The sequence below is a fragment of the Trachurus trachurus genome (genome assembly GCF_905171665.1).
Source record: "Trachurus trachurus genome assembly, chromosome: 12".
Lineage (NCBI taxonomy): Eukaryota > Metazoa > Chordata > Actinopteri > Carangiformes > Carangidae > Trachurus > Trachurus trachurus.
The window spans coordinates 6,399,601-6,411,860 of record NC_139908.1 but is presented as its reverse complement, the minus strand read 5'-3'; the positions used below and the strand labels follow the sequence as shown (position 1 = coordinate 6,411,860).

At 42.8% G+C, this 12,260-nt stretch overlaps 1 protein-coding gene across 1 annotated transcript in view; it reads right to left on the bottom strand.

Annotated features, from left to right (window-relative positions):
- Window positions 1–12,260, bottom strand: part of LOC310994918 (uncharacterized protein) — a 45,215-nt gene that overhangs the window by 21,996 nt on the left and 10,959 nt on the right. The window contains exons 18-33 of the mRNA XM_083983823.1: window positions 12,074–12,127; window positions 10,984–11,028; window positions 10,690–10,743; window positions 8,887–8,931; window positions 8,367–8,420; window positions 6,692–6,799; window positions 5,046–5,099; window positions 4,560–4,613; window positions 3,701–3,745; window positions 3,083–3,136; window positions 2,935–2,979; window positions 2,785–2,838; window positions 2,216–2,269; window positions 2,064–2,117; window positions 1,566–1,673; window positions 425–514 (exon numbers count right to left, since the gene is read on the bottom strand). Coding sequence (XP_083839949.1) covers window positions 425–514; window positions 1,566–1,673; window positions 2,064–2,117; window positions 2,216–2,269; window positions 2,785–2,838; window positions 2,935–2,979; window positions 3,083–3,136; window positions 3,701–3,745; window positions 4,560–4,613; window positions 5,046–5,099; window positions 6,692–6,799; window positions 8,367–8,420; window positions 8,887–8,931; window positions 10,690–10,743; window positions 10,984–11,028; window positions 12,074–12,127 — 972 coding nt within the window. The remainder of the gene's footprint in view (window positions 1–424; window positions 515–1,565; window positions 1,674–2,063; window positions 2,118–2,215; window positions 2,270–2,784; window positions 2,839–2,934; window positions 2,980–3,082; window positions 3,137–3,700; window positions 3,746–4,559; window positions 4,614–5,045; window positions 5,100–6,691; window positions 6,800–8,366; window positions 8,421–8,886; window positions 8,932–10,689; window positions 10,744–10,983; window positions 11,029–12,073; window positions 12,128–12,260) is intronic.

The window sequence follows — 12,260 nt, the reverse complement described above, 5'->3', positions numbered from 1 at the left end:
ACTTTTACAGTATAAAATCAAATTCCATACTTTTCTATACTTTCCATACTGCATAGGAACCCTGTATCGTTTCCACTGCAGAGGAACAGGTGTATCGCATCATTTCAGCCACCGTATAAAGTTAAATGAAAAGCTGTTTTGCCAACAAATAAGTGTGGATTGCATAACAACCAGGACATGACTTTGTCAAGTGAGAAAAAAAATATATAAACACCCTGGAGCACAGTGTTCCTGTACTGAAGCCCACACAGGGATCTGATATCATGTCTCATTCTTGAGGTTCACCGTCGTCTTATACTGAGATTTAACAGCCCAGAACTATTATGCAACAGAAACAGAACCACCACCGCCGCCGCCGCCGCCATCAGCCATCAGCACGCTGTGAGAGATATTAAGTTGGAGAGGAGCAGAAGGCAGCACTCACCACGGGGCCGGGAAGACCTCGATCTCCGGGGAAACCTCTTGGTCCAGGGGGTCCGTCCTTACCTGCTGGGCCGGCGGGACCGGGGTCGCCCTGAAGGTCACAGACAGATGTTAGACACACTCAGACAGGTGTGTGTGTGTGCATGTGTGAATGGATAAAGTTGAGAAAAGTGAGGCCGGTACGTGTGCAATAATGGAGGTATACTGTAGTTACTATGTGTGAATGTCTTATGGCCGGTACGTGTGCAACAATGTAGTCAGGGTGCAATCATGTAAGCATGCTCAGTCTGGTGAAAGTAACCATATCTAGTCCGAGCATGTGTAATTGTTTGTTTTTTCATAATTCAATGAATCATGTCCAATCCTCCTGCAATTATGTAAATGTACTTATTTTGTCATCTATCGGTCCTCTGTCTTTATGGACTTTTTATGTTAAAGCAGATATCAGTGGAATGTTTTTGTTAATATAAGTCCTAAATAGTCCTATTTTCCGTCAGCAATCACTTACATGAAGTATTTCAGCCTAAACACGAGTCTCTCCGTCACTCTGCTCTGCTGTAACCCGAGGAGAAAATTTTCCTTGTGGGATACAAGTGTTATCCAATGAGGAGAGAGAACGGCATGAAGGGCTGTGTGTGCAGCCAAGGGATGCGCGTGAATGTGGTGACGTAGCACGAGGACCAATTGATGCCTGACAAGGGCGGGGGCTGCTAACTCATGGTGCGTTCAAAGAAACTCGTACTTTGTGTTTTTCCTTCCTGTGAAGTCATACCAGTTCGATCTGGTACGAGTTCACGGGTCGGAAGTTACGAGTGGCCGTTATAGGGAACTTTCACAGACAACAGGATGGTAAAAACACGAGCTACGGGTTACCTGGAACGCTACCAAGTCGTAGTTGTGACTTGAAGCTGTAACTTACGGTTTCAAAAGCCTGCCTTGAACGCAGCATTAGCCGAAACGGCCGTGAAGCTGATATCTGCTTTAATTCTTGTATTGTTTGGGGACTAGGGATGTAATTTAGCAGTAGTGCTAAATCCGGTGTATTTACAGTGAGTACTTATGCACTCACTGTCCATTAATATGCACTATCCTGACTAAATAAACAAATAAAGTAAGTAAAATAAAGGCTGTCATGTCATCACCTTGGCTCCTTCTTTGCCTGCAGCTCCAGGTAGACCCTGCTCACCAGGTGGGCCAGGGGGTCCGGGGTGGCCGCGGTCTCCCATTGGTCCAGTCTCACCTGTTGATCCCTATAATAAAACATTAAAAAACAACAACATCATCATCATGAGGAGGAGGAGGTGGCAGAAGGAAGAGGAAGAGAGTGTGAGCAGAATCAGCAATTCAAATCCACAGAAGATGTTACGATTCCTCCTCCCGCTATCACCACACAAAAAAAACGCCGGCGTGGAGGAGCTGAACATTTGCTGCGTGGGCGGGCTACCAGTCATTAAGGCCACATACAGCTCCATTATCATCAGCAACGCTCTCAGCTGGCATCAGCAGAGGTCTGCTCAGCGGTTATACATAATGGATGAAGAAGAGTCGCCCGTATAAACATGAACACCTGTGGAATTACAGGTGAGGTGAGATCTTCTTCTTCGTGAAACTTTTCAATAGAAATGATGATCGGAGCTCACCTGAGGTCCAACCACACCTGGGGGGCCAGGGGGGCCGGTCTTGCCTTGGAAACCCTGATGAATAAAAAAAAAAAGGAAATGAAGTGATTAGTCGACATCTTATTTTGGGGGAAGACGAATACAGAGGTGAATAATCAGAGCAGCTCACTCACAGTCTCTCCTCTCTGTCCAGGATGTCCAGGCAGTCCGTCCTTCCCTGCAGGTCCCTAGTGGAAAAAAAACAAAAAGCACGATGAGTGTCTGTGAATATGCAGCATTGGTAGCACACTGTAAAGAAATAATATAGTTTTTTACATGATTATAGAAGAGTACACTGCAAAAACTCATCTTTCCAAGAATATTTGTCTTATTTCTTGTCAAAATGTCTAAATTTTAATCAAAACTAACCTAAAATAAGACTCATCACCAAAAAATTAACTTGTTTTTAGATCGTTTTCACTTGTTTCAAACAAATTTTCAATTGAAATAAGTAGAAAAAAGAAAAACTTGCTCCACTATCAAGATTTTTTCTACTTATTTCAAGTGAAAATATGCTTGAAAGACGTAAAAAGTGTCTAAAAACGAGCTACGTCTTAATGTGATTCTTGTGTGTCTTCTTAATGTGAGTCTTACAGTATTTTAAGTAGAATTAGATTGTTTTGACTAGAAATAAGACAAATATTCTTGGTAACATTTTGAGTTTTTGCAGTGCACAGGGCATGATGGGATGTTTGGGACTTACAGGTGGGCCCTTTGGTCCTGGGAAGCCGGTTGGTCCCTGAGGTCCTGGAAGACCCTGAAACAGACAAGAGAGAGAAGCTGGTCCGTGATCAGTCGTTCTCTCACTGAGGCCGATAACCTGCGATCACACCTGAGCAAAGACGGTACGTACCCGCTCACCGGGAGGTCCTGGTGGGCCGTCGTTCCCTGAGTTACCCTGGAGAAAGAGAGAGAGAGAAGCAGGAGTTAGACAATGGGATTTAAGATGAGAATAAAATATAATGAGAGTGACGTAGATAATAAATAAATCATTAACGCACCTTTGGTCCATTTTTTCCTGTTGGTCCCCTCGGCCCTCTCTCTCCTCGAGGCCCCTTGAGAAGAAAAAAATGAAAGATTAGATTGTTTCGTTTCCTTAATATTCATTATTTTATATTACTTAATCTTTTTTTATTATGATCCTGTATTTTTATATTTCTCAGTGTTTTATCTGATCTTATTGCTTTTATATGCTTTTACTTTACTGTATTTTAACTTTAACTTTCTTTCTTTATTTTACTGTTTTGTATCTGTTGTGCAGCACTTTGGTAACCTTGTTGTTTCTAAAATGTGCTATGCAAATAAAGTGGATTGGATTGGATTGATTATTATTATTACTTTTAATTATTCATCGTTTTTTCATATCAATATTAGCATCATTATATTATTATTCTGAGTATTGTAGTACAAATGTCAGTGTATGTATGCATGTGAGAGTGTGTTTGTGTATGTGTATGGGTGTGTATGATATAAAAAAAAGAGAAAAAAAAAGAGTGTAATCATGTCTCTCTCTCTGTTTGGCTCCGCCCCCTTTTAAACAGGATGAAACCTCCACTTCCACTCAGGTGCCAAGTTTGCCATCTGTATCTAAGCAGGAGTAAGTGCTGAGTAAGACTCACCGTCGGTCCTCTCTGTCCGCGTGGGCCTGACTTCCCTGCTGTTCCCTGTGGACACGACCAACACACACACACACACGCACACACACACACACAATGATCAAAGGAGTGGCCCTGGCATCATTAAAGAGGCTGCATCCTCTGGACGGAGGACTCTAATGCCAGCAGACACCAAACATTTGCGAGCAGATTTCAACGAGAATCGGGGCCCTTTAGCGACCTGGAGATCATCTTTTATCGTTAATTAGGAATCACCTGCTGCAAAACAAACTACCATCTGTATTCGTCACGGCTTTACATCACATTACATCCGTTAGCAGCTCGGCCGATAAAACAACAAATGCACACACTGCTAACGACTTTAAAGAAATATTTGCAATTACGGCGGATGCATGCATCTTTAATGAGGGAAACAATTACATCTTTTAGTGTGGGCTTTTTACGTTTCAAACAAGTGCAGTGAAACTATGTAAATGCCGCTATTATCTCCTCCTGTCTGCCGGCTCTCGCTCTCATAAACTTCACAAATGTTTTGCAAAGATGAAAATCTCTGTGTGCGTTGTCCCAACTCATGGTGACAAACCATTAGTCTTGTAGCCAAAGCTAATGGCCTCAAAAAACAAAAACAAGAACAAATGAAACATTGTTCAAGTTGAACAACGTGATAAACAAGGTTTTTCGGGGTAGTTTGCACTGGAGTTAGTGGGTAAGAAGGGAGAGAATTAGAAAGTCTGTAGATCAGAGCCGTGCATCCTGTTGGTTGATATATCTGGAGCCTGGACAGGAGCCCTCGTCTCCAGAGCCTCTATTGATCCAGCCTTTGTAGGAATGAGGAGATTAATAAGAAGTCTATCTGACGTACCCGAGTTCCTTTCTCTCCGTTGGCGCCAGGGAAGCCTTGGAAACCCTGAGATCCCTGTGTGAGCGAGAGAAAGGCAGTAATTAATCATTTGACAGCGAGAGAGAGAGAGAGAAACCTTAAATATTACATCCCTTGTTTATTCCCCTGGCTTATTAAACGCAACAGGACACTGGGTGCAGTGTAAATAACAGCAGTGTGGTTATTGTTGCCAAAAGGCATATTTAAATCCGTGGCTCTTTGATCAGGCAGCTTCAAGCATGTCCGGTTGTCAGAACTGTGGCTACGGATAAAGGACGAACACATCAAAATGTTCAGAGGAGCTGCCTCCACATGCAAACCTGCAGATTTTTTATTCTCTTTCAAATCTGCACAGGAGCATGTACAGTATTAATGCGGCGACTCTGTGTCCATTTTCAAGTCAAGTTAATTATATAAAGAAATCACCGGCTTAATGAGAATATGGTTCAGACATATGAGCGTGGTTACCTTTGGTCCTTGTCTTCCTGGGTATCCGGGCAGACCAGGAACTCCCAGTTTACCCTGAAAATGAGAAAAAGAAAAGAAAAAATCACATTTAATATCTTATAGGTTCATGAAAGGCCACTGCAGCAAATGATAGCCGCTTTTAAAGGAAAAGAAAAAAGAAGGAGGGAGGGAGGGGAACTCATTAGACACACATCAAAAAACACACAACGGTCACAATCGATTCAGCAAAGTCAGATACTCTGGACTTTTTCTACAGTTGGTAGAAAGTCAAACTCTCTCACACTGCAGAGCTCCACTGAGTTGTTTTTCAGACTTCACAAACTCAGACTGTGGCTGAGTGGTTCTCTGATGACTGAACTCAACTTTGTGTGTAAAATCTGCTCTATTTTGGGTTCAGTGCCCAAACTACTGCGTAAAGTTTTCTGATTTATTCGTTAAATACAACATATTTTGCCTTAAAGGTGTTCAGAAATGGCCGTTTGTCCTGTTTGTCGCGCCTCCTTACACGAGTTTCCACGAGTTGCCGCACGAGTAAGGAAAACTAATTTGATTGGTTGTTATCGAGCGGGCGGGATATTCAATGTTTGGGGCGGGACCGAGCTCGGTGTGTATTTAGGTGTATATATTTGTGTGCGAGTGTGTTTAGCTAACGTAGCTAACTGTTAGCTAGTAGGCTTGCTACGTTATAGCTTGCTAACTTAGCTAGCGAGGCTAAATGATGGACTGCAGCAAGAGTAGGGACGGAGGGACAGTTTGTGTCGGTGGACGAGTCTCCTTGTTTTTCTCAGACGTTTGATTGACAGACGATGGATCCAATATCAGTGGCTGATGAATTGTGAGCAGGCTGACGCATAATTAGTGTGCCTGCATTATCCAATGCGAAAAAAACGACCCCACTGTCACCGCGGATTTACTCAAAAATAGAGTTTTGCACAAAATTTGGGCTACATCGTCTGATAGATGAGTTATTACACTAATTTTAAGACCCATAGTGGGCTCAAAATTAATTTTCTTTTCTGAACACCTTTAAGATGCAATGAAAACATCAAACTAATCTGTAATCTGTGATGCTGTACCAATAGACCCTCTCCTCCAGTGGTAAAGAACTACATTAAAATATGCAGATGCACCTGCTGAGCAGCGAGCCGGCTCGGTGTCTGACTGTCGACATGCTGCCTGTGAAAATGACTCAGCTCTTATCTCACGTGTGATCCAGACACAGCGGCAGAGTTTACATCTATAATGCAACATCTACTGTACTGTATGTGATAAACAGGTGCACTGTGGGTTTTCATGTGCAACGACATCTGCACAACTTTTTAACCTCTGAGTGAACGTTTAGAAGGAATAAACGCATTATGTTAAGTATCGTCTGCATCAGATTTACTCTGTGTTCAATTTCCACAATAATAAAATGTTAAGGACTGAATCCATTTTTATGGTCCTTGTTGCTTCAGCAGCAGCGGCAGTGAAAGGCAGGACGATCGGAAAAACAATTTTCCTCGTTAAGCCCTGCTGAGCCATCATCCCAGATCAAAACACGAGTGATGCTACGAAATAACAACTCCCGTTTTCATCCTGTTCAAAAATCCATCAGAGTCAAATCTAGAAAAGGCAAAAAAAAAAAAAACTGTTTCAACGTTTACCTTCTCTCCGTTTGGACCGAGAGGACCGGAATCTCCTGGGAGACCTGAGCGACCCTTGGGCCCCTCTGGACCGTCCTCTCCTCTGGGTCCTGATGGTCCGAGCTCTCCCTGGAAGACACATACAGTAAATAAATATAATTAAAGGCTGCGCACTGGAACAAATATGGATTCAGATTTATGGTCCTGTAATCTACAAAGTGCAGTTTTCTGTTTTACAACCGTGTTTATTAAAATAATAATATATCTTTGCATTACATTAAAGCCTGGATTGTTCACTCGCTTTAGTTTTTTTTTTTTTTCTTCTTTTTTTCCGGCCCGTTACTGCCCCCGGCTGGGAGTCGGAGGAACAGCGTGAACCTCGTCACATCACACATTCACCCTCGTGCACGTTCGGCGGTGTTTGGAGTCTGCAGAGGAGTCACTGCTCAGCTCCTGGGAGTCCATACATGGAGGACTGTCATGTCTTCCCATGAAATAATAAAGATGTTTCACGCACTATTACAGTAGTTCATCCTTTATTCATTGATGTTGCATGTGGAGCTAAGTTTTCATCTGTTCTCTCTAATTCAGGTTTTAAAGCTGCTGTTTGTGTAAAGTTGTTTAAACAATCAAGTCAGGCTGCGGTTAGCGATCTTATTATGGAGCTCCACTCTACTCTATAAGTGTTGCTCTCCTTCAAGCAGGACTCACACTACACTAAATGATAGAGTACAAACTGGCTGTGACAACCGGTCGCTGCAGCGGCGTGTGAAAGGTCGGCCCATCTAGTTACAGAGGCTTGTGCAGAGTTTGCACCAGAGCGTGATGATGATGTGTGCACGCTCCGATCCTCATAGCGCACATAAAACGGCATCAGGCAAACTGTACTTGACTCGCGCTCGCAAGCTCATCAAAGAAAACACTTTAAATTGACTCACTCACACACACACACAAGCTTTTTTTTTTTTCATAGGCATGCTGAAAAATGAGTCATTTATATTCTAGTCCGTGTGCGTCTCCTCCAGAGCAGCGGGCCTCCTCAAATCTTTTGCTTTCATCTGGATGTGCTGCATCTCCAGAGGAAAACAGGCCTGAGCCCCCTCCCCACCACCCTCACAACCCCCCCGTGTCCCTCGATGGGGTTAGAGAGGGTTTAAAGTGCCATTGATTTCTGCACAGAGCCGGGTCAGGAATCGAGGTTGGTGCGGTTTGATGTTTGAAGTATCAGCAGCACTGGTGCAAGTTTATGTTTTCTCGCTGTAAAAGGAGGTTTTCCTCTTCTGCACTTGACAGTTGTAAGTCCCCGATGCGGCTCAAGACTGACTGACTGACGGAGTGACGCCGCAGAGAGAGAGGTGGGTGGGTGGGGGGGTTGGGGGTGGGAAAAGGAATTGGAAACCGCTCACGTAAACACATTTGAACCAACAGCTGGCAACAGGAACAACACCTTATGTTTGCTCATTACCCACAATCCCACAGTAACGGTCACAGAGGCACGGGGGAGGGGGGTCACAGGGGGGGCCGACGTACGTGGTTCGTGCTTTGATTTAGTTTCGCGTAAAAGGTCAACTTAAAAACAATCCAGGAGTTTCGGGCCATCTTGATTTGTTTGTGTTTGTATTAACTGATCAGATATTAATTGATCGACACATCCAGGTGATAAAGTATAATGTAATATAATATAATATAGACTCACCCTGTCGCCCTTGATTCCCATATCTCCCTTGAAGCCGGGGAAGCCGTCTTCTCCCTGGCAGGAAGAACAAAGAGAGGTGAGGATGTAATGAAGGAGAAGAATTGGATAATACAGATGGTGAAATCATTTGTGTTGTATTCATTCACACACACACTCTCACACACACACACAGAGAGATATGAAGTCTTGGCAAGATCTCCTTGTTGCCATAGAAACTCTTGATTGTGTGTGTGTGTTTCTTTTTTGCCTTTTTTTTTTTTGTGGCAGCAAAAAATTCAGATGAGTTTTCACAAGAGTTTTTTTCATTGAGAGCATCATTAGCATGAAACATTTCACGCAAGACCTCCGCTAGGCTCATCATCATCACTGCTAATGTTCAGTATAATTCATACAAATAATCCAATTCCTCTCCAAGTTCAAAGTCTCATCTTATTATTTTCTTTTTTTTCCTGCACATTCACAACCAAACCAGGCAGAGTTGAGGCCGAGGCCGAGTCAATCTGATCAAATCGGATCTTACCTTTTCACCCTTGTGTCCTTTAAGGCCGCGCACTCCGTCAGCTCCCTGTGATGCAAGAACAGACAGGAGTTACATGGAGCAGCAGCAGGAGGAGGAGAAGGAGGAGGAGGAGGAGGTGGGTGAGTGTGAACTGGATGGATGGAGGATTAAGTCCCACTGTGACGGGAGGATATTCACCAAAGTACACCACTATAGAGTAATCTGGTGTTGCTGATTGATATCATTTTATGCATTTAGCCCATAAAGCCTGGAATTGGTTCGGTATTTTTGCCTTTTCTGACCTTATTGTTTCAGTCAGTATCAACCCTTACAGAAAAACCACATATGATTCACATGTGAAAAAAATTGCACATGGGAATCATGTTATTTGCACATGGGAAACATGTGGTTTTGGCCAAATTGTATGTGAATTCCCATTTGAACCCATTTTCCACATGTGGTAACATGTTTTACACATGTAAAATGGGTTCACATGGGAATTCACATGTGATTCACATAAAATTGGGACAAAACCACATGTTTCCCAAATCAAATGTGAATCACATGTTAAGTTCGTGTGGTTTTTCTGTAAGGGAAGTAGCCTAGTACAGTGATTTATTAGTCTATTCTCAAGATGATAAGTAAATATTCCTGCTCATTTCATAAGCTCATTACTAAAATGGTACTTGTGCGCTACAACTAGTTTCCCCCTCGGGAGACAATAAAAACCTGTGGCACAACTCTGTGAAGACACCTGCTGCCAAGGCAGCGCCAAACATTGATGAATGGCTCAGTTCCTGTTGCTGCGGACTCAGGGGAGCTGAACGTTATTTACTGCAACTGTTGTTTCATAGAAGTTTCATAGAACAAAGGCTGGTTGATTTTTATGTATTTTTATGTTTAATTTGAGTTCAAAAGAACGAAGATGAAGGAGAATTATTATTAAAAATACAATACAATATAAGTGTAAAATGAGAAAAGAGAGAAAATGTCACACTTTTTTGAGAATCCCCAACACATAGTGAGTAAGGGATGTACCGGTATGGTTTTACATATAGGCTGGGAACCACTGGCCTAGTTTACATCATATGAGTCAGGGAACCTTCCATGTTTCCTGGGAGGGAATTAACTCGCCTTTCAGATGCAGTTTACAGCTCGTCTCTGTCACAAATAGACCAAACTTATTGAATGTTTTGTCGAACAGGTGCAAGCCTTGCATCGATACTAAGCTCAATTTCTGGGGGTTAATGAGTTTTGTTTGACTCATCTGACTATCTTCAAGTGACCCCCTCTCCCCCCCACTCTCTCACTCTCTCAGTGTGTAAGCTGTAACGATGGGATCAGTCTCACCCCTCTTCATCTGATGGGATTTCTTTTGTCACGTTTTAACGAGAGCTGCCTGGAGCCCTGAGCCCTGAGCCCTGAGCGTATTTCAGCCCCTCTGACTAACCTCGGCACCGTGGGCCGCCATGTAAATGATGCAAGATCTGAAAAGTTGACTCTCCAGTCTTTGTCTCTTTGCATCACCAAGAAACGATTTTATGTCTTTGGTTCGATGGCCTCTGCTTCTGTTACTCCTCTTTGAAGTAAAAACTAATTCAGCAGGAAACTTTGCACTTTTAATTTGTTAACTTTTATCCAAAAACTAAAAACTAAAATAGATCACACTTGGTTGGTTTCACAAACCTTGGGAATTACAACAGAACTATTTTTATTTTAAAGAACTTCTGAGAAACTATTAGCCTATAACAGCTGTTAATTGCAAAGCACCAGGAGATATAATAATACACATGCATTTTTCAAAGCGGATGATGATCAACTCACCTTCACGCCTCGGGGCCCGGGATAACCGATGGGTCCTTGAGGGCCAGCGGGGCCCTGGAGCGAGAGATGTTTGGTAAGAGGGTTTGTAACACACACACACACATACAGTATACGCACACACACATATACACACACAACTACAATACACAGAAGCACCCGCAGTGCTATCTAAAGTACATTAATGGAAAATGTTTTATGCATATTTGTCTGAACTAGGACGAAAGGAGGAAACAGGAACTTAGAAGAATTGCCAATTGCTCCAAAAGTGAGAAAATAAAATTAAAAAAAACTCACCAAGTGTCCTTTCTCTCCCGGAGGCCCCTCCTTTCCGGGGTGACCCTGTGAATTATTAAGAGAAATATTATTGCATCTCATTTCAGGATAATTGCCACCATAAATACTACAACACCCCCTCATTTCCCCAATAACTGCAGAGTTGGGGTTGTAAAAACCTACGGGAGGACGAATCAAACTGGAAAATTGGAATCAGAAGCTTTTAGAGTCCAATCTCATTTGGCTTTTTTTTTTATCCTTAATGCACAGTAATACAGAGCTATTACTGGGCTCTAAAAGCCAGGGCTGCCATTTCTGAGGCTTTATATACATTGTAGCCTCTCTAGGCTCCACTTTCTTTTGCACACAATGCAGAAGACACACATCTAATACAGACATGGATGTCCGGAGTAAGAAAGAAAGAAAGAAAAGAAAAAGAAAAAAGATTGCAGGGAAATTGATTGCATTCTCATGAGACAAAGAAGCTCTGCAGATACTCTGATGGGTTTTTAGTGATGTGGAGAGAGGAAAGGAAAAGGAATCAGACACCAGAGAGGACAAAGATATGAGGGGGCAAAAGGGGGGACGTGGAGATTGAGGAAGAGAATATTGAGGTGGATGGAAGATGCATCCTCCATATTTTCTCTCCTGCACCCCCTTATCCCCCCCCCCCCCCCCCCCCACTCAAGTCTTGTGTTTTTTTTTTCATTCATAATATCTCTCTGAGGTCCCACCTGCACATCTGACACAGCTGCCATTAGCACAGGTGTCCTCTTCCTCTGTGTTTGCATACTGTGTGTGTGTGTGGGCGAGTCACTCCACTGTGCTAATGTGTTGTGTATCATACGTATGTTTTTTAAGCTGAATAATTATCTCTGTGTGCTGTCAGCACATTAAGTGGTTTTTTAAAAAGAACTATTCAAACACAATTTGATGAGCTGCTGTGACAAAAAATACCTTCTTCCTCACAGTTTTGCCAATTATGACATTTTGTTATTTTATTTTAGAAGACAGAAAGAGAAAGAGAGGGAGGGAGGGAGAGGAGGAGGAGGAGGAGGCTGGTTTTACTTTTCATGTTTTTCTCTTAGGATGTGTGGATAAGTGAACTCACCGGTGGACCATCTGCTCCTGGCATTCCTGGCAAGCCTGGTTTACCGAAGGGACCCTAGATAGGAAACAAGTGGTTCGGGTAAATAAGACATCACAAAGTCACACAACACAAACACCAGGCAATCAAATGTAACAGGGGCCATAGAGTCTGCAAGAAAAAAAGAGTCTAAAACAGAGCTTGAAGCTAA